At 60.1% G+C, this 20,832-nt stretch overlaps 1 protein-coding gene across 2 annotated transcripts; it reads left to right on the top strand.

Annotated features, from left to right (window-relative positions):
- The first annotated feature begins 670 nt into the window (after positions 1-670).
- On the top strand, positions 671-20,545 carry OBSL1 (obscurin like cytoskeletal adaptor 1). 2 transcript variants are annotated; one of them, XM_042950241.1, is made up of 21 exons: positions 671-1,705; positions 3,850-4,119; positions 4,204-4,455; positions 4,625-4,927; positions 5,105-5,401; positions 6,405-6,677; positions 7,855-8,127; positions 8,849-9,121; positions 11,997-12,269; positions 13,032-13,307; positions 13,382-13,669; positions 13,843-14,118; positions 14,715-14,984; positions 15,152-15,424; positions 16,423-16,689; positions 17,557-17,669; positions 18,219-18,375; positions 18,546-18,707; positions 19,022-19,126; positions 19,430-19,699; positions 20,401-20,545. In XM_042950241.1, the coding sequence occupies exons 1-21, from the start codon at positions 694-696 to the stop codon at positions 20,511-20,513; spliced, it is 5,796 nt and encodes a 1,931-aa protein (XP_042806175.1). In that variant the 5' UTR covers positions 671-693; the 3' UTR covers positions 20,514-20,545. The 2 variants fall into 2 exon arrangements, with proteins under 2 accessions (XP_042806175.1, XP_042806174.1); XM_042950240.1 differs by lacking the exons at positions 11,997-12,269; positions 13,032-13,307; positions 13,382-13,669; ... (8 more) ...; positions 19,430-19,699; positions 20,401-20,545 and adding an exon at positions 9,534-9,833.
- The last annotated feature ends 287 nt before the right edge of the window (positions 20,546-20,832 follow it).

Genomic DNA, 20,832 nt, shown 5'->3' with positions numbered 1-20,832 from the left:
TCCTAACAGTGTTACTCGTCGTCGGGGAGACAGAATGCGCCAGCCCCTCAGACCTTGGGCGGAGTGGGGGGGGGGGGGGGTGGCTTTCAACCAAGCAGCTGCTGGGCGGGTCATGGGGGGGAAGGGCTGAGGTCGGGGCTAGAACTGGGGCTAGGGCCGGGGGCAGGTGGTCCCGCCTGCTCTAAACTTAGCCTGGAGGAGCCAGTCTGGGCTCTTGTCCTCCAGCTGTGTCATCAGAGAATATTTTTGGGATTGGCAGCTGCAGGCGCCTCTGCCACTCAGGCCCAAGCCTGGCGGGCGGTTGGGGACCTGGCGGCTGGAGGTGGGAGGGAGGAGGGGAAAGAGGCCCAGGCTGTGGGAGGGGGCTGGGAAGAGAGGCTCTCCGGAGCAGGAAGCCAGGCCGCGGGCAGGGGAGGCTGCGGGGCCCCTCGCTGCAAAGGCAAACAGGAAGGACTGCCCCTCGAGCTCTCGACTCGGGGCCCGGGAATCGCCGCCGCCGCAGAGCCGCAGCTCCGGGCCGAGGGTAAGGAGGCGAGCCGGGAGCGGGCGGCCGGGGGAGAGCCCCGCGGGTCCCCGCCGCCCCCGGCCCCAGACGCGCCGCGCCTCGCCTCGCGGGCTCCCGCCGCCGCCCCCGGCCTCCGCGCGCCCGCCGCCCGCCCTTCCCCCCCGCGCCGCTGCGGGCCGGCCGCCACGATGAAGGCGGGCTCGGGGGATCAGGGGAGCCCCCCGTGCTTCCTGCGCTTCCCGCGGCCCGTGCGGGTGGTAAGTGGCGCCGAGGCCGAGCTCAAGTGCGTGGTCCTGGGGGAGCCGCCGCCCATTGTCGTGTGGGAGAAGGGCGGCCAGCAGCTGGCGGCCTCCGAGCGCCTCAGCTTCCCGGTGGACGGCGCCGAGCACGGCCTGCTGCTGAGCGGCGCCCTGCCCACCGACGCGGGGGTCTACGTGTGCCGCGCCCGCAACGCGGCCGGAGAGGCCTACGCGGCGGCCGCCGTCACCGTGCTGGAGCCGCTGGCCCCTGAGCCCGAGCCCCAGCCCGCCGAGCGCCCGCTGCCTCCTCCCGGGGCGGGGGAGGGCGCCCCGGTGTTCCTGGCGGGGCCCCGGTCCCAGTGGGTGCTGCGGGGGGAGCAGGTGGTGCTGACGTGCCAGGTGGGGGGCCTCCCCGCGCCCGCGCTCTACTGGGAGAAGGACGGGATGGCCCTGGACGAAGTGTGGGACAGCGGCCACTTCGTGCTCGAGCCCGGCCGTGCCGAGGGCGGCCCCGGCGTGAGCCTAGCGCTGCGCATCCTGGCGGCGCGGCTGCCGGACTCGGGCGTCTACGTGTGCCACGCCCGCAACGCGCACGGCCACGCGCAGGCCGGCGCGCTGCTGCAGGTGCATCAGCCCCCCGAGAGCCCGCCCGAGGACCCCGATGAGGCTCCCAAGCCCGTGGTGGAGCCGCTCAAGTGCGCGCCCAAGACCTTCTGGGTGAACGAAGGCAAGCACGCCAAGTTCCGCTGCTACGTGATGGGCAAGCCCGAGCCCGAGATCGAATGGCACTGGGAGGGCCGCCCGCTGCTCTCCGACCGCCGCCGCCTCATGTACCGCGACCGCGACGGCGGCTTCGTGCTCAAGGTGCTCTACTGCCAGGCCAAGGACCGCGGGCTCTACGTGTGCGCAGCGCGCAACTCGGCGGGCCAGACTCTCAGCGCGGTGCAGCTGCATGTCAAAGGTACTGCGGCACCCCTGGGGCTGCCCGGGCCCTGGGGAGGGGCCTCCAGCGCTGCCCGGGAGCCGGTAGGGGGAGGGGAGACGGACTAATAGCATACCGTTTCCTGCCCGCCTCCCACCCCCCAGGGATTCGTATTTAGTAGGTCTCCAGGGTACCCAGGAACTTCTTAGCAAACTTCGTAAGTGATTCTGAGGCCGAGGGTGGAAAACCAGCCTTTGATAAACCGCTTTAAGGAGTGATTGATGTACAAACCAAGAGGGAGCACTTCTAGTCCAGGGGATTTCAGCCTTTTTGTTTCACTCCCCTTCCCTCAATGGAAATCCCTTGTGGAGACTGATATAAGGAACATTTTATGGGTGTACATTTCCAGGTCCAGATTCATAACTATCCATGAGAACAAGGGTAAGAGGAGGCTGCATTCACAACTGGGTCTAGTCTGTGAGTCCTGGGGGGAAAGTCTGGCTGCAAGCGACACATTGAGAAACTCCTGATTCACACCAAAGGTAGACTTGAGGGCGGAAAAAAAAAAAATGCACTTTTATGAAACTGCTCTCCAGGTTTGAAAGAAGAAGAAGGTGAAGGAGAAGAGATTTCCATTTCAAAGTTGAGTCACCAGCAATATCTAATAACATTAGATACATTGCTCATAAACAGAAAACTCAGAGGAAAAAAACATCCCAAACTCCCACTGGAAGGTGAAGCTCTCCAGAATAGGAGTTCCCTGCAACTCCAGGGATTATACTTTCACTGGCTATTCCTCAACTTGTCCCCTCAGAGGAAGAAAAGTGGGCACATTTCCTGAGCCCTGCCTGGCTCGAGGGCAGCATGTGGCACCTGTGCTTCTGTGGTGAGGTCTGATGTGCACAAACTCGCAAAACTGCACTAACACCATCAGGAAAGAAAAGCCCAGTGCGAAGGCAGAACTTCCCAGAGGCACAGGACACACACGCTTCTCCAGCGGCCTGATAACCCGCTGGCCATTTCCATCATCATGCTTTCTTTTTGTAAAATGCGGTTTTGACAACGACAATTTTATTTTATTTTTTAGTGTTTATTTTTGAGAGAGACAGACAGAGTGGGGAGGGGCAGAGAGGAGGGAGACACAATCTGAAGCAGGCTCCAGGCTCTGAGCTGTCAGCACAGAGCCCGATGTGGACCTTGAACTCAAGAACTACGAGGTCATGACCTGAGCCGAAGTCGGCTGCTTAACACACTGAGCCACCTGCCCCCCCCTGAAAATGACTACTTTAAAATTTTTTTTTAAGTTTTATTTATTTCTTTATTTTGAGAGAGAGCGCATGCACTCATGTGCCAGGAGGGGAGGAGGAAGAGAGACAATCCCAAGCAGGCTCCACACTGTCAGCACAGAGCCTGATCCAGGGCTCAAACTCACGAACCGTGAGACCATGACCCGAGCCAAGGTCAAGAATCAGACGCTCAACCTGCCGAGCCACCCAGCCGCCCCTGTTTCTTTAAATTTTAATTGCACTTTTTAAAAATCATTTTATTTTTTTCATCATGATTATTGTGCCCCTTTAATCCCCATCCCCTATTCCCGCCCCACCTCCCTTCTGCTAACCATCAGTTTGTTCCCTATAGTTAAGAGTCTGTTTCTTGATTTGTCTCCCTCTTTTTTTATTTTTTCTTTCACTCATTTGCTTTGTCTCTTAAATTTCACATATGAGTGAGGTCATATAGTATTTTTCTTTGACTGACTTATTTCACTCAGCATTATATGCTCTAGCTCTAGCCAGGTGAAAACGACTAAAGTTCTTTAAAAATGAAATTCAGCTCAGCCCCTTGCAGAATTTGTGTAGTGCCTCTGAGGGACCCCAGGGAACAGCTGGAAAATCACCGTTGTGGTCCAAACCCTTCCATCCCTTTCCCCGCTTGACGGTCAGGAAACTGAGGCCCAGGATCACTGAAACGGCCTTGCTCAGGGTGATGTGGCTGGAGTGTCAGGGTCAGATGAGAATCCAGGCCACCTGACGTCTCTCCTGTTGGGTTTTCTGTGATCCTGGAATACCTGCTGGCCTGGGAGGAAAATGGCAGGAGCTGACGCGGGTATAGGCAGTTGGTAATGCACGGAGCCATTCCCCTGGTCTGGCCCTCTCCAGAGCCTTCTATCTCTCCCCTCCCCACAGAGCCCCGTCTGCGCTTCACCAGGCCCCTGCAGGATGTGGAGGGCCGGGAGCATGGCATTGCCGTGCTGGAGTGTAAAGTGCCCAACTCCCGCATTCCCACGGCCTGGTTCCGTGAGGACCAGCGGCTGCTGCCCTGCCGCAAGTACGAGCAGATCGAGGAGGGCGCCGTCCGGCGCCTCATCATCCACAGGCTGAAGGCAGACGACGACGGTGTCTACCTGTGCGAGATGCGGGGCCGGGTGCGCACGGTGGCCAATGTGACAGTCAAAGGTGGGCTGGCCAGTGGGAGGAGGCCGAGGCTGAGGCAGGCGGATGCCCAGGCCCCAGGCTGGGGGATTCCCGTCCTTTTCTCAGGGCCCATCCTGAAGCGGCTGCCCCGGAAGCTCGACGTCCTGGAGGGAGAGAATGCGGTGCTGCTGGTGGAGACACAGGAAGCTGGGGTCCAGGGGCGCTGGAGCCGCGATGGGGAGGACCTGCCGACCATCTGCCAGAGCAGCTCCGGCCACATGCATGCCCTGGTCCTTCCAGGGGTCACCCGAGAAGATGCCGGCGAGGTCACCTTTAGCCTGGGCAACTCCCGTACCACCACTCTGCTCAGAGTCAAATGTGAGGGCAGGAAAGCCCGTGGGCAGACTGACTCTTCGAGGGCCGGACAGGAGGGCCAGGGCAGGAGGGTGACCAGATGCCAGAGCCTGGGTTGGCAAAGCGGACTCAAGTTGGGGGGGCTGTGGGAGGCTGGAGCAGGGCTGGAATGCAAACCCTGCCTCTGTCTCAGGCGTCAAGCACAGCCCCCCGGGACCCCCGGTATTGGCAGAGATGTTCAAGGGCCATAAGAACACAGTCCTGCTGACCTGGAAGCCCCCCGAGCCGGCTCCTGAGACCCCCTTCATCTACCGGCTGGAGCGGCAGGAGGTGGGCTCGGAAGACTGGATCCAGTGCTTCAGCATCGAGAAAGCCGGAGCCGTGGAGGTCCCAGGGGACTGCGTGCCCTCCGAGGGCGACTACCGCTTCCGCGTCTGCACAGTCAGCGAGCACGGCCGCAGTCCCCACGTTGTGTTCCATGGGTCTGCTCACCTCGGTGAGTCAGTCCTTCCAGACCCAGCCTGTCCGCGGCCGTACCCCAGTCACACCTCCCCATCCTCTCTCCTCCCTTCCCCAGCCTTCGGTCCCCGTCGTGTTATATGCCTTCTGCCTGCCAACTCTTGTCCTCTGCCAGCCCTCTGGTTCTGATGGCGGCACTCTGTCCCCATCTCAGTGCCCACAGCCCGCCTGGTGGCAGGTCTGGAGGACGTACAGGTATACGACGGGGAAGATGCGGTCTTCTCCCTGGATCTTTCCACCATCATCCAGGGCACCTGGTTCCTTAACGGGGAAGAGCTCGAGAGTAATGAGCCAGAGGGCCAGGTGGAGCCTGGGGCCTTGCGATACCGGATAGAGCAGAAAGGCCCACAGCACAGACTCCTCCTGCAGGCTGTCAGGCACCAGCACAGCGGGGCACTCGTTGGCTTCAGCTGCCCCGGTGTGCAGGACTCGGCCGCCCTCACCATCCAAGGTTGGTGCTGGTGGGGACCTGGGTGGACACAGAAGTCCTTGGTGGGTTCAGACGGAGGGCTCAGCGGTCCAGAAGGCCAATTTCCACCTACGTACAACGTACGTTATCTTCAGCATCGTAGCCAAATTCTCTTTGTGGCTTATAGAATTCCATCACGTTTGCTATCTTAGAGGCATGGCCCCTGGGCCCTAGTCCCTGACTGCTTCCTGCCTTATCATGTAACCGACAACATTATCAGAGCAACTTCTTGTGGTGTTAGGCACAATCCTAATCATTTTACGTGCGTTAATTAACACGGTTCTCTCGACAGCCCTACAAGATAGATTCTTTGGTGAGTCCATTTTACACATGGAGACACTGAGTCACAGAGGGGTTAAGTGATTTGCCCAGAGTCACCGAGCTAATGAGTGGTAGTGCTGGGTTATGAAGCCAGGCAGTCTGGTGCCAGAATCCCACTGTGCTACCTGTGGAAACAAGGAAGGAAGGGGATGAGGGGTCCCTGAGGAGGACGGTTCTTGGGCATCTGAAAGTGCAGGGGACATATGGCATTTGCCATCTCACCATTGCTGGAGTTTGTCCGGCCAATCAAGGAATTCCTCAGTGACCGAGCACAGGGCCAGGCAGGTGGTCAGCTGCTGGCATCCTAGGAGGAGGGCAGAGTAAGAACCAACAACCAGAGTGGCATTTTCAAAATGCAGCCTGGGACCCCTGACATCAGAACTGCCTGGAGGGCTGGTTGATAATGCAGATCCCCTGGCCCTTGCATGCCTGTGTGGGGCCTAAGAGGTTGCATTTTCAGTAGACTCCCTAGGAATTCTGTACGCTCAAACATTGCCCTTGAGAATTGGCGTGTGAGCCCAGCGATTTTCTTTTTAATTCCAACAAACGCGTTGAGCCAGCGGTTGTCTGGCCTGATGTACTCCGGCCTGCACCAGCGACGGGTGTTTATCCCGGGTGGAGCATGACAAGGGTGCTGCCTGTGCCCACGCTTCTCCCCACACAGAGAGCCCGGTGCACATCCTGAGCCCCCAGGACAAGGAGTCGTTGACCTTCACGACCTCGGAGCGGGTGGTGCTGACCTGTGAGCTCTCCCGGGTGGACTTCCCAGCGCGCTGGTACAAGGACGGGCAGGAGGTAGAGGAGGGCGAGTCGCTGGTGGTGAAGATAGATGGGCGCAAACACCGCCTGATCCTGCCGGCCGCCGAAGTCCGAGACAGCGGCGAGTTTGAGTGCAGAACAGAAGGCGTCTCAGCCTTCTTCAGTGTCACCGTCCGAGGTCAGCAATGATGGTGGTCTGGGCTCCTGCAGCTGAGGCTGATTCCCGGGGGCCATGCAGGCCCTGCCCCCTGGTCTGCCTGCTTGGGGGTCCCTTCCAGGGAGAGCCAGGGGGGCCAGCGGACACGTTTTCAAATTACTCTGTACTTGCTTCCTAATCCTCCCGTGCACCAACACCCTCCAGCATACTTGCCCTCCACATACCCCTGGCTAGGTAATGAGGGTGGGGAAATGAAATTCAATGAAGGGAAGGAGAGGCACGTGCTGACATTTACTGGGTCCCTGCCGTGAACCCAACATAATACCAAATGTTTCAAATACATAGGGTTTCACGTAATCTTCACATCTGGATGAGAAGCAGTAGATCTCTACAACACAGATGAAGAAACAGGCTCAGAGAGGTTATGTGATTTGCCCATTATCACACAGCCAGCAAACACCATAGCTGGGTTCACACCCAGGTCTGTGCTTATCCTACTATCTCAGGTAGCCACGGTCAAAGGGAAGCTTTAAGTGCAGGGGTCCAGTGGTTCTCAAGCCATGTTCTGGCTGCTTCAGAACCACCTGGGAAGCTTGTTATAAAATGCATACACCCAGGCCCCCCAGCTCTCCAGCTCCAGACTATCCAGGGTAGAGCCTGGGAATCACTCCGGGAAGGCAGCTTGGGAACCACTGATTCACCTCATCTTCTCGCTTCGAGTGGACATCCTGTCTCAACCCCACTGCAAGGAGGCCCTCTAACTGCTGTACACGCACCCAGTGACAGGGAACTCACTACCTGTAGTGAGCAGCTGTCTCACTGTGGCACCTAAGTCATTCCCCCTTCCTGCCCATCCTAGGGCCGGTGCTCTAGGGGATCCCTTGTAAAAACAGCAGCAAGCGTGGCCCAGTGTGGCCCATGATAATGACCTCCTCTCAGCCTAGGCAAAGGCTGTCATCTGTGCCTCCCCCTCCCCCATGTCCCCTCCCAGCCACCCCCATGTCCCGTGGGGACGCCCAGAACACAAAGGTGCCACATGGTTTGCGTTGCCTCACCTGCCATGCCCTCAGTACCCCACGTCATTGCTCCAGACCACCCTGCACAGCACGGCCTTAACCCTCCTAGTGTCCCCTGGGGAGGAAACTGTCTCCTGTGAGTCTCCTGTCTGCGTGACCTCGTTTTGTCTGCTTCCCACCAGACCCCCCGGTGCATATCCTGGACCCCCAGGAGCACGTGTTTGTGCATGCCATAACCTCTGAGTGTGTCATGCTGGCCTGTGAGGTGGACCGAGAGGATGCACCCGTGCGCTGGTACAAGGATGGGCAGGAGGTGGAGGAGAGTGACTTTGTGGTGCTGGAGAAGGAGGGGCCCCACCACCGGCTGGTGCTGCCTGCCGCCCAGCCCCCCGACGGGGGCGAGTTTCAGTGCGTCGCTGGAGATGAGCGTGCCTACTTCACCGTCACCATCACAGGTGGGGGGACAGGCAGGTCCGTGTGGCACCGCCTAGCAGCTGTCACACGATCCCCTCCGGGCCACTCTTCCCCAGGCCCTCTTCCCTCCCCGCAAGCTGATTGCGTGCCCCTCCTCGGTCTGCATCCTACGATTCAGTCACCCACCAAAACTACGTTGTCCTAAACGCTGGCCAGGGCTCCACGAGTCACAGGGCACCTCTGCCCCTTTCCGTTCTCTGGAGAAGGAGAACCTTCAGGAATGGCAGAGCTTTCCTGCGGGGCAGGGTGTAGGGCAGGTAAGCCCCCACCCTAGAGGGGTCAGAAGACCTCAAAAGTCTATGGGAGACCCTGGCTCCACCTGGGCACCTAACCCACCTCTCCCCAGCCCCATCTTACGTACGGTCCCTGCCCCAACCCAGAGAGCGTAGACCATTTCTACAGCAAAGGCTGACACCGTGATCCCGATGGGGCCACCGTGCCTGTGACGTGCTTTGGTGACTGTGGTTGTGTCTCCAGATGGGGGTGGCTGTCCCAGCAGCTAGGAGACCTAATCCAAAGGAAGATTCTCTTCTTTTTTTTCTTTTTTTTGTTGTGATGAGCACTGGGCGTTCTGTGTAAGTGGGAAGGTGGGAAGGCTCTCTTCGTCAACACGTGGCCCACTTGCAGGAGGAGGGAACAGGCATGGCTCAGGGAGGGCAGCCGGGCGCCTCGGTCCCAGCTATGACTGTCCCTGTCCCGCAGATGTCTCCTCGTGGATCGTGTACCCCAGTGGCAAGGTGTATGTGGCGGCCGTGCGCTTGGAGCGTGTGGTGCTGACCTGTGAGCTGTGCCGGCCGTGGGCCGAGGTGCGCTGGACCAAGGACGGTGAAGAGGTGGTGGAGAGCCCCGCATTGCTCTTGCAGAAGGAGGACACCGTCCGCCGCCTCGTGTTGCCTGCCGTCCAGCTGGAGGACTCCGGCGAGTACTTGTGTGAAATCGATGACGAGTCGGCCTCCTTCACCGTCACTGTCACAGGTGTGGGTTCACCCCAGCCGCCCGGGGTCACCAGAGGACAGTCCTGAGCCCTCGGGGGAGCTGGCCACCTACTCCCTAGTCGGCACACTGGGGAGGAGGGAGGTGGGGCTGCGGGTGCATGTACCGAGGCTCCCTGCCCGGAAGACCCCAGGGCCCCTATTCAAGGAAGCAGGCTCCTCCCCAGCACCAGGGCCAGGAAGAGCTGTGCTCCCCTGGCTCATTTACTGGGTGCCTCCCACGTGCCACCAGACCCCGGGCCGGGTGCTGCAGGTAACTGGTGTGTGATATACATGCACCGTCTCTGCTCTCAGAGCTGCAGTCTAGCTGGGGAGGCAGCTGTTAACCAGGGGTCGCAAACGGGCAGTCCGTAGGGCCCCATGCAGCCCACAGATGTGTTTTGTTTGGCCTGCAGAGTCTTACCAAAGTCAGGACAGTTCAAATAACAATCCGGAGTTATGCGTCCTCTTGAAAAAGCCGAAGACCCGGCGGCTCTGGTCCCGATTCCCCCCATGGCGACGAACAGCTGGTGCTGAGTAGCAGCTGCCCCCATAATATGGGGCCCACATTCCTCTGCCCTTCCGCCTCTGCCATTCCTCTTTGCCTCTCCCCAGACCCCTTCCACCACTCACCTGACCACCTACCTGGCCCCTGTGGGCATTTGAGTTTGCGACCCCTGTGTTAAACCAATAAATGCACAAATAAATGCACAGTTGACACGTCGTGACAAGTGATGTGAAGGAGCAGAGGGCTGGAGAGAGAACAGGAGAGTCAGAGAGGGCTGCGGAGAAAGCCGCCACACCCCTGGGCTGGACTCTGGACACCTGGTGGCAAGCAGACAGACCCGCTCACTTCCCTCCGGGAGCACGAAGCCTGGGAGGAAAGCCAGACACTTTAGAGGGTCTCAGAAGGTGGACTGTCCAGTGTTGTGACAGGGGTACAGAGGGAGCTCAAGGCTGGGGGCTCCTAACCTTGTCGGCAGGCAGGAAGTGCCTTCAAGGCAGATACTTGGGGGCAGGGGCCGAGGTAGCTGAGTGGGGTCAGGTTTGGGCCGAAGGTAGATGGGAGAATGTTCAAAGCTGGAAAAGCACAAGACGACTGTGAAAGTCACGGTGGTTCGGTGCTGGAAAGCGTGGGGCCGCAGGCCTCAGCGCCAGACCTGGTGTGGATATGCAGCTCGGGGGGGTGGGGGGGCGCTCGCAGGGCCTGACAGCTCGGTGGCACAGAAGAAACGTGCTGGCTGCACTGCACTGTCTTGTCGCCCTGTCCTCCGCTCTGCCCCAGCAGTGATGCCTCGATCCAGGCTGAGCTGCCTGGGTGCCCCCACCCCCAACCCGTGAGAGTGCAGCCTGGAACACCCAAGCCACAAAGCCAAAGGCCTCTCTGTGCATGTTTTGTCCTGTAGTGACCCCTTCAAGCTTTTCAGCCCCACGCCCTGGCCAGACACAATGGCAGACACACATTTCAGCTCACACCTGGCCTCCCCACAAAACACCAGATTGCTCACCGGGAAGTTCACACAAGCGGCCGGGAAGTTCACACAGAGCCAGCCCGGCTTTGGGCCAGGGATAAACAAGTCTGATGCCAAGCTGAGGTCCCACAGCTGTGCGGACACTCCAATCCTGTCACGGCATCTTGTCCTCACCCCACTGCTCCCTTCACCTCCTTAGCTCCCCAGGCAGCCGCATCTTGCAATCTACCAGCCTTGCTGGACCCCCGAGAACCAGCCTGCGTCCTTTGGACTCTTAGAACAAGCCCTGTTAGGGAGGTGGGTTGTGGAGGCAGAGGACTTGTGTGCTGGTGAGCACGTCTGCCCATGCGCACCTCTGCAAAAAAGTGTTTCCGGGAAGCGAGCAGTTCCTGAGCTTAGCCACAAGGGGGCCGCATGGTAAAGGGGCTCTAAAATGTCTTGGAAACTAGAAGATTCTGGGAGATGTTCAGGGCGCATGGGAGCATGGGCAGGCTCGGACTCAGTGCCTGAGCACCAGTCACCTCCAGTGTTGACATAGGAGGTCCTTTCCTGTGGAGGAATGACCCCTTTGGAGCAGTTGGAGATGAACTCCCAGAATCAGCGTTTAGCATCCCTGGGGAACTCATACAGGTGCTGGCAACTCGTAGACACAGATGCAAAAATCATTACTGAGTTCTGCAAGCTTTGGCTTTCGATCCCTACCACTGCTCACAGAGTCTGAGCCTCCCTTTAACACATGGTGGCTCTTCCTCCAGCCCTCGAGTACGTGGACCCAGCTGTGACCTTAAAGAGATTGGTTAATCACTCTTTGCCTCGATTTCTTCATCTGGAAAACAGGGATAAAATGATACCTACCTCTTAGGATTGCTGTGAGAGTTCAATGTGTAAAGTGCTTAGGACTGTTCCTGGAACCTTAGGAAATCATACAGAAGTATTCGCTGTTTCGGATCTACAATCTCTTGTTCACAATTCTGAAATCCAAAAAACCTCTCCAAACCAAAAGTCTGTTTCTAAGTTTCGTCTTCAGAGTCATTTCAGTAAAACCTGTGAAACTATTTCTGCTCTTTAAGTATCTTGTTTAGAGTGAGTATATGTATATGTCACACTGCCGAAATGTTAGTGTGGTTGGTTGCGGCGGGGGATGGGGCGCGGGGGGGGGGGTGCTCCAGTGGGGGCTAAGAGAGGCAGGTATGTGATATATAATAAATGCACCTTTTTTTCCTGGGATCTGAAGCATTCTGGATTCACATCTCTGGCCCCAGGGTTTTCGGAGGGTAGATCGTGGACCTGTTATTCCTTGTTATCATTATCCTTATCACTCTTGTTGTTGCGAGCGACAGGAACTCCGTGTTGCCAGGGCGGCTGGCAATTGAGTTTGTGACAGCCTGTGATTGCCCCACTCTGCAGAGCCCCCGGTGCGCATCATATACCCCCGAGATGAGGTGACCTTGATCGCCGTGAGCTTGGAGTGTGTGGTGCTGATGTGTGAGCTGTCTCGGGAGGACGCCCCTGTGCGCTGGTACAAGGATGGGCTGGAGGTGGAGGAGAGCGAGGCCCTGGTGCTGGAGAGCGACGGGCCACGCCGCCGCCTGGTTCTGCCTGCGGCCCAGCCCGAGCAGGGGGGCGAGTTCGTGTGTGATGCCGGAGATGACTCAGCCTTCTTCACTGTCACCATCACAGGTGGGCATTCTCTGGGCACCGTGGGGAGCTAGAGAGGCAGGAGGCCGAGGGACAGACACCCAACCTTCTCACTTCCTGCTTCTTAGGGGCCCCCCACCTGCCCCACACAGCCTGCCCCTCCCCCAGACTCCTCATTCTCAGCCATCAGAGAGCCCTGGCTTGCCCAGATCAGGCCATGACAGTGACTAGAGAGAGCCCAGCAGTTAGGAGCATTCATTCATTCATCCATTCATTCATCAAATATTTATTGAGCAACTACTATGTGCTCGGCACTGTTCTGGATGCTGAGGGATAGAGTAGCAAGCCAATAAGAGAACACCTCCGGTCTTTGTGGAGCTCGAGTTCTAGTGAGGATACACAGACAACCAGTAGGTGATGGTAAGTACATCAGAAGCAAAGTGGGGAAAGGGGGTATGGAGTGGGGGCGTGGTAGGGTGGGGCGTGCATTGGGGTCACATCGGTCTGGGTCTACCTCTGTCTATCCGTGGGCCCTCAGACAAATCACTTTCCTCTAAAGAGGCTTCGAGTCCTCATCTGTAAAGTGAAACCAACATCGGTGCCGCCCTCGGGAGTGTCAGGAGTAGCTGTGAGAAGAGCTACCGTGTGCTTAGCACAGCACCGGGCACACAGTAGATGCCCCCAGATGGTAGCCACACAAGTCCCGAGAACTGCTCTGGAAAGAGAGAGTGCTGGGAAGCCAGTGTGAGTGGGTGGGAGCCTGCTGGCTGAGCCTGAGCACCTTTCCCTCTGTCTGTCCACCAGCCCCACCAGAGAGGATCGTGCACCCGGCAGCTCGCTCCCTGGACCTGCAGTTCAGGGCTCCAGGGCGTGTGGAGCTGCGCTGTGAGGTGGCCCCTGCCGGGTCCCAGGTGCGCTGGTACAAAGATGGGCTGGAGGTGGAAGCATCGGACGCACTGCAGCTGGGAGCCGAGGGGCCCGCTCGCACCCTGACCCTGCCCCACGCCCAGCCCGAGGACGCCGGGGAGTATGTGTGCGAGACTCGGGATGAAGCTGTCACCTTCAACGTCAGCCTGGCCGGTGGGTGCTTCCTGCCAGCCCGGGTGCCGGAGGGGGCAGTCAGCCGGAGCTGACATGTTCCTCTCTCTGTCCAGAGCCCCCAGTCCAGTTCCTTGCTCCAGAGGCAGCCCCTGCCCCACTCTGTGTGGCCCCTGGGGAGCCGGTGGTGCTGAGCTGCGAACTGTCCCGGGCTAGTGCCCTGGTCTTCTGGACTCACAATGGGAGGCCGGTGCAGGAGGGCGAGGGCCTGGAGCTCCATGCTGAGGGCCCCCGCCGCATCCTCTGTATCCGGGCCGCAGACCTGGCCCACGCAGGCCTCTACACCTGCCAGTCCGGGACAGCCCCGGGGGCCCCCAGCCTCAGCTTCACCGTCCAAGTGGCTGGTGAGTATGGCCTGGGCAGAAAGCCTGAGAGCGTTGCACCCCCAAGCCCATGTGAGTTTCCCCGCCTCTCTAGCATGCTTTGTCCATCCCTCACCCACCTCTCTCAGTATCTTGCCCTCCCCACAGCCCTCGGGCCTCTCCCCGTCCAGTGACCCCCAGCTCTGACCCCACAGAGCCCCCCGTGCGGGTGGTGGCCCCCGAGGCAGCCCAGACAAGGGTTCGCAGCACCCCAGGCGGGGACCTAGAGCTGGTGGTGCGCCTCTCCGGGCCCGGGGGCCCTGTGCGCTGGTACAAGGACGGGGAGCGACTGTCGAGCCAGGGGCGGGTGCAGCTGGAGCAGGCCGGGGCGAGGCAGGTGCTGCGGGTGCGGGGGGCACGGAGCTGGGACGCTGGGGAGTACCTGTGCGACACGCCCCAGGACAGCCGCATCTTCCTCGTCCGCGTGGAAGGTAACAGTGCACCCCTCACTCCCTGTGGGCCCTGTCACCCCAAAGACCACACCCCTGCACCCTTCTGGGACTCCTTCAGCCCCCGACCCCCTCCTTGCTGCCTCGGGCTCTAACCCGTGCATGCACAACCGGAACTTGGATGAGGCTTCAGGAACCCTCTGTATAGGAGGAGCCATAACCCAGTGGTTAAAAGCAGGGGCTTTGGGGTCAACCCACCCAGGTTCCAATCTGGGTTCCACTTGTCAGTAGTGTGAGACTCTGGCAAGTGGCTCCACCTCTCTGGGCCCCGGCTCTGAAGGGCGGGGCGGGGGGTGGTGCTTGTCTTGTAGGGCTGTTGTGACCCTTAAATGAGATAGATAAGGTCCATGGTAAATTACCTAATAGGGAGTCAGAGAAGTAGGGAGCCAGGCTGGGATTGAAAGGAGGTAGCTAGGAGCGGCAGGGAGCTGGCATCTTGTCCTCTGAGATACCCCCCGTGGTCCTCAGCAAAGATCTTTCGGATAACTGAGAGACGAGGACCTGCACCCAGGAGAGGATGGAAAGGAGGGAGAGGGAAAGACACAGCCCCACCTCACTGCCTGACCCCATCCCCCCAGAACCACCACTGGCAAAGCTGGTCTCAGAGCTGACGCCACTCACCGTCCATGAGGGTGACGATGCCACATTCCGGTGTGAAGTCTCGCCGCCAGATGCCGATGTCACCTGGCTCCGCAACGGGGCCGTTGTCACTCCGGGGCCCCAGTTAGAGATGGCCCAGAATGGTTCCAGCCGCACGCTGACGGTGCGACGCTGTCAGCTGGACGATGCGGGGACCGTGACTGCCCGAGCAGGGGGCACAGCCACAAGTGCCCGGCTCCACGTTCGAGGTTTGGTCCTGATGGGGATGCAGTGGTCTTGTCTCCTGTGCCTGTTCTCTCAGCCCTGGCCCTGGCAGCCTTGCGCCTCTGCCCAGGGACCGGCCGGTGAGCAGGGGGTCGGTCATCAGCCTCCAGGCCCCACCAGGCTCCATGACCCCCTCCCCCTTCCTCCCCAGAAACGGAGCTGCTGTTCCTGCGGCGGCTGCAGGATGTGCGGGCAGAGGAAGGCCAGGACGTGTGCCTCGAAGTAGAGACAGGTCGAGTGGGCGCAGCAGGTGCCGTGCGCTGGGTGCGAGGTGGGGAGCCCTTGCCCCGTGACTCGCGCGTGTCCACGGCCCAGGACGGCCACGTCTACCGCCTCTTCATCCACGGCGTCATCCTGGCCGACCAGGGCACCTACGGCTGTGAGAGCCACCACGATCGCACCCTGGCCAGGCTCAGCGTGAGGCGTGAGTGCCCTGTCTTCTCCTAACCCATCACACTGCCCCGTGGCGCAGCCTTTCCTGGCTGCCCCAGGGCCCCTCAGACCCCCCACCAAAGTGCCCCTCGCCACTGAGGCAAGTCAGCCCTGGCTGGCCTCCAGAAGTGTGACCTGAAGCAGCCTGCCCAAAGCAAAACTTTTCATTTTCTAGTCTTTTCTATTTACCCTAGAAGTCCGTGTGGATTTTGCATTCCATTTCACGTGTCCCAGTTGGCTTTGCTGTAAACGTAAATATTATACTCCAGAAACACGTGCCGTGTTTATCCCTCAGTCACCTGCCCCACGGTCCACGGGCCCATTTGGCAAATAGCAACTCCCCCATCTGCCCCAAGCCAGAGCTTTCTATTAACTGCGAGACCTCATGCAAGTTACTTACTCTCTCTGAGCCAAGTCTTCTCAAGAATGGGGCTGATCCGTACTTCAAGGGTCTTCAGGAACAATAGCTGAGATGACATGAAAAATGCCCACACAGAGCTTGGTAAATGGTTGCTGTTGCTGATATGTAGTCTCTTCTAATTTATTTCATTCATTTAATCGCAATAAACCCATGTCTCAATGCTGTTCACCTTGTACGGTTGGAGAAACTAAAGCCCAGAGAGGTCGAGCAGTTTGCCAAAGGTCACACAGCACACAAACCATGTGGCAGAGCTAGGGCGTAATCCCAGCTTGTCTGACTCCGATTCCTGCGCTCCTCCCAGTGTCACAGTACCCCTCACCCAGACTCCTCGACCCTCTAGCCACAACTCATCTCCTTCACGTGTGCCCTCTCCTAAGCCCCTCCCCACCCCGCCCAGTTGGCCTCCTGTGCTCCTTTCTCCCTGACCCTGGTTCCGGGCTTCCTTCCACAGGGGCTCAGATTGGGTGTTAGGGGTGGTACAGGCGGGGCCAAGAGCTGTGTGAACCCTCAAAACCCCTGCCCAGAGCTGGAGCCCTCATCCTCCCTCTCTCCCCATCTCCCCCCACCAGCGAGGCAGCTAAGGGTGCTGCGGCCTCTGGAGGATGTGACCGTCACTGAGGGGGGCAGTGCCACCTTCCAGCTGGAGCTGTCCCAGGAGGGTGTGACCGGGGAGTGGGCCCGAGGTGGAGTCCGGCTGCAGCCGGGGCCCAAGTGCCACATGCATGCAGAGAGCCACAGTCACCGTCTGGTACTCAGCGGCCTGGGCCTGGCTGACTCGGGCTGCATCACCTTCACGGCGGATTCCCTGCGCTGCGCAGCCAGACTCACTGTGAGAGGTGTGGATTCTGGGCCCGCTGCTTGCCTGCTGACTGCCCTGAGTGTGATTCCACCGATCCCCCTCCCTGTGTGGCCCCCTGCACTGACCCTGCCTGTCGGAGTGTGCCTCCCCTGACTCTTTGGCCTTGGGTGGCCCCCGAGACCGCCCTGCTTGAGTGTGGCTCCTCTGACCGATCTGATCCAGCGTGACTCCACTGACCTTCTGGTCCCTGTGAACCACTGACCATGCCACTGTGAGTGTGCCTGTGCCGGTGTGGTCCCTCTTGTCTGCTGCCTGACCAGGGCCCCACTGACCACTCTGAGCGTGGCCCCACTGACCACACCTGCCTGCCGTGGCCCCTGCTGCCTGCCTGCGTGTGCCCTTCTGACCGCTCAAGTCCCAGTGACCCACTAACTGCCTAAGGATGACTCTGCTAGCAACTCTGGTTCAGGGACGCCCATTTTTCTACGCCCCATATTCCCCACTCACAACACGTGCTCTGGAGTTCCCCCCATTGCTCCTCTGAACACATCATGTCTCCCACTGGCTAGTGTCACCTGTCCATTCCAGTAAAGTGTGGTCCCCACTGACCATACCTGCCTATAGGTGACTCCACTGGCGTCCCTGCTTTGGTTCCCGCCCCCATGCCCCGCTAATTCCAGCATGTCCCCCACTGGCCAACTTAAAGTGTGATACCCCCAGCTGGCCACTCCTGTCCCATTGACCCCTGTGGCCCTGTTGTGTCCTCCACTGACTAGCATCCCACTTGGACCACTTGTGTCCCGGCACATCCCCCTCTGACGAGTGGCCTCCACCCACCACCTTCCCCAAATGCGTCCACCACTGACCCCTGTGCCCAAGTGTGTCTTCCTTCTCCCCCTCCCAGAGGCCCCAGTGACCATTGTGAGGGGGCCGCAGGACCTAGAGGTGACCGAGGGAGACACAGCTACATTGGAGTGCGAGCTTTCCCAGGCCTTGGCTGATGTCACTTGGGAGAAGGTCAGAACCCATCCCACCTTGACATCATAAGGACATAATGATAATGGCCCAAATGGAAACAACTAATACTCCCTGAACAGATGTGTCTGGCACTGTGCTCAGATTTACTTTACATTAAACCCTCTAATCCTTACAACAGCCCTATAGAGTAGGTTTTGCTATCTCTGTGTTATCTCTAAGGAGCCTGAAGCTCAGTGGGGTGGTATCGCCCAGCGGCAGACAAAAGGGGTAGAGCCATATTTGAATCCAGATTTGCCTTATTCTAGAATCCATGCTCATGTCCAGAGTGATCGGTACACGACTTTTGGCTTCCAGTGCCCACGGCGCCCCTTTTCAGTCCTAACATCCCCAAGGATGACACCTTCCCAGTGAGGCTCCTGGGGAGGCCCCAAAGGCTCAGGACAGCCAGATCCCAGCCTGGGGGGACAGAGAGGCATAAATGCTCCTCGAAACCTCTGGACTTCAACAGACGGCGCCGCCCTCTCCCAAGGCCGAGGTTGCCTGTGTCCAACCGAATTCTCCCCGACCCTCTGCAAATCTCGCCCCTAGGACGGGCGCCCGCTCACCCCCAGCCCTCGGCTCAGGCTCCAGGCCCTCGGCACGCGACGCCTTCTCCAGCTGCGGCGCTGCTGCCCCTTGGACGCCGGGACCTACAGCTGTGCAGTGGGGACGGCTCGCGCCGGGCCCGTTCGCCTGGCAGTGCGCGGTGGGTACCGGGCGCTGCCCGGACTGGGCAGTGCTGCGGGCGCGGGGGCTGCGGACCCGACTAGCCCCGGACAGACTCCGGTGCCTCCCGGGAGTAGGGCGGAGAGTGGGCGTGAACGGGCACCGCCCCCTCAGCCCCGCCCCCGCCTCACGCCCCCGGCTCCGCCCCAGAGCGCATGGTGTCAGTGCTCTCCGAGCTCCGGGCGGTGCGCGCCCGCGAAGGCGACGGCGCCACGTTCGAGTGCACCGTGTCGGAGGTGGAGACCACCGGGAGCTGGGAGCTCGGAGGCCGGCCGCTGAGACCCGGAGGCCGCGTCCGCATCCGACAGGAAGGTCTGGCGGACTTTCTTCCTATTCTGGCCCCCTGCTGCCCCGCCCCCGGCTCAGGCAAACCCCGCCCTACTAGGATAAGCCCCGCCTCTGGCTCGCGTGAGCCCCGCCCCACAGCCCAAGGAACCTTCTCCCGGTATTTCCCCGGTCCCCAGCTCTGAGCCACCGGTCCTGGACCACTCCTCTTTCCCCTCAGTCCCGCCCCCGGCGCACATTGGCCGCGTCCAAACCGACCCGGGGACCTACTCCGGCCCACCTTCATCCCCGAACCCTCCCCTTGGCTGCTCCAGCCTCGCTAGCGCCTCTCTCACCCCCAGGGAGGAAACATGTTCTGGTGCTGAGCGAGCTGCGCCCGGAGGACGCCGGTGAGGTCCGCTTCCAGGCGGGACCCGCCCAGTCCGTGGCTCAGCTGGAGGTGGAGGGTAAGCAACTGGGGAGGGACGGTTGGGAGAGGGCATCATCTCCCCTCGGGACTGGCAGGCTGGCGGCTGGTCCTGGGAACACTGCCTCCCCACCTCCCTTCCTCGAGGGACTCTTCTGGGGCGGGTCACAGAGGGCAGTGCGTTTCCTGGGGAGGAGGAGACTTTGGGTTAAGGGTACAGAGGATCGGGCTGGTGCCTTAGATATCTAAGAGAAGTGGAGGCTGCAGGGAGGGGGAAGATGCGTCTCTCCTCCTGGGGGCCCTGCGTGTCCCTATTAACTTAAGCCCTCGTCCTCACCCCCAGCACTGCCTCTCCAGATGTGCCGCCGCCCGCCTCGAGAGAAGACGGTTCTGGTCGGCCGCAGGGCGGTGCTGGAGGTGACTGTGTCCCGCTCGGGGGGCCACGTGTGCTGGTTGCGGGAGGGGGTCGAGCTGTGCCCGGGAGACAAGTATGAGCTGCGCAGCCACGGCCCCACCCACAGCCTGGTCATCCATGACGTGAGACCTGAGGACCAGGGCACCTACTGCTGCCAGGCCGGCCAGGACAGCGCCCACACACGGTTGCTGGTAGAGGGTGAGTGGAGCTGACTGGGCAGAGGTCAGAGGGGCAGGCTGGCTGGCCAGACAGGAGGGGTCGCCTGGGAGCTGGTGGGCTGAGACACGCCTACCAGAGGTTTTCCAGAACTTGGGATGGCCAACTGGTTCTGGGGTGTGTGGAGGTGGGGAGTGGGGGAGGGGCTGAGGGCTGAGCAGAGGAGGGAGCCCTGTGTTCTCTACTGGAACCGTCTGGTTCAGGTCAGCCGTTTCCACCTTTCTATGCCCTTTCCTGTCCAGGCTTCTCACTTTCTCCTGCCTCTGGACTGTGTCTGTCTCTCTTGAATGCCCCATTTGGACCCTAATTCCTCTCCTTCCTACCTACTAGCCCCTGATCTGTGCCTACCTGTCCCTCATCCCCCTCCTGCTCTCTGCCCAGCTGGCTTCTGCCCATCTCAGCCAGCTCCACATCGGGCTGAGAAGAGGGCTCCTCTAGTCCCATTTCCTTCCTCTTCCACAGAGATGCCCCCTCCACTTGAATTCCCGCATTTCCTACCCCTAACTCGGGGCTGACTCCCATTTTCCTGCCCTCATAGACATCCCTGACAGAGGCCCAGAAAGGGTGGGGCAGAGGGTGAGGAGCCAGCTCTTCCTGTGCGGGTGCCCAGGCTCTGCCAGGGGAGAGGACGGTGGTACCCACTCTCTCCCCAGCCCCACGCCGAGTCATTCCTCTGCAGGTAGCTAGGAGGACCGAACCAGGCCAGGCAGGTGCCCTCGGACAGCTTGGAAGGCGTGTGCCCGTACCCTGGGCAGGGGTGGGGAGGCAAGGGAACCACAGGTGTTGGGGACAATAAAGTGGTGCAGTCCTTTTCCCTGGCTCTCTGTGTGATGTAGGAGGGCAGAACTTGCCTGGAGCCTCTGTGTAGTAAGTGACACAGGACACCAAGGGCTGCGGGGCTTCCCATTTGGCCCGTGAAAGTGCCAGCCACTGAAGACCACCACCACTCCTGGCAGAAGCCACACAGTTTGGCACATTTATAAAATATGTAAAACAGGGTGGGGTGAGGGGAGACAGAAGCATGAGGTGTCCAGGGTGGCATGACAGACACCAGACATGCACCGTGCATTTAAGCCCCCTCCCCCAGCCCCTTTCCCTAACCCAGCCCAGAGCAG

This window comes from Panthera leo, chromosome C1 (genome assembly GCF_018350215.1).
Source record: "Panthera leo isolate Ple1 chromosome C1, P.leo_Ple1_pat1.1, whole genome shotgun sequence".
NCBI lineage: Eukaryota > Metazoa > Chordata > Mammalia > Carnivora > Felidae > Panthera > Panthera leo.
The sequence above is the reverse complement of the archived record's forward strand: the minus strand, read 5'-3'. Positions and strand labels throughout refer to the sequence as shown.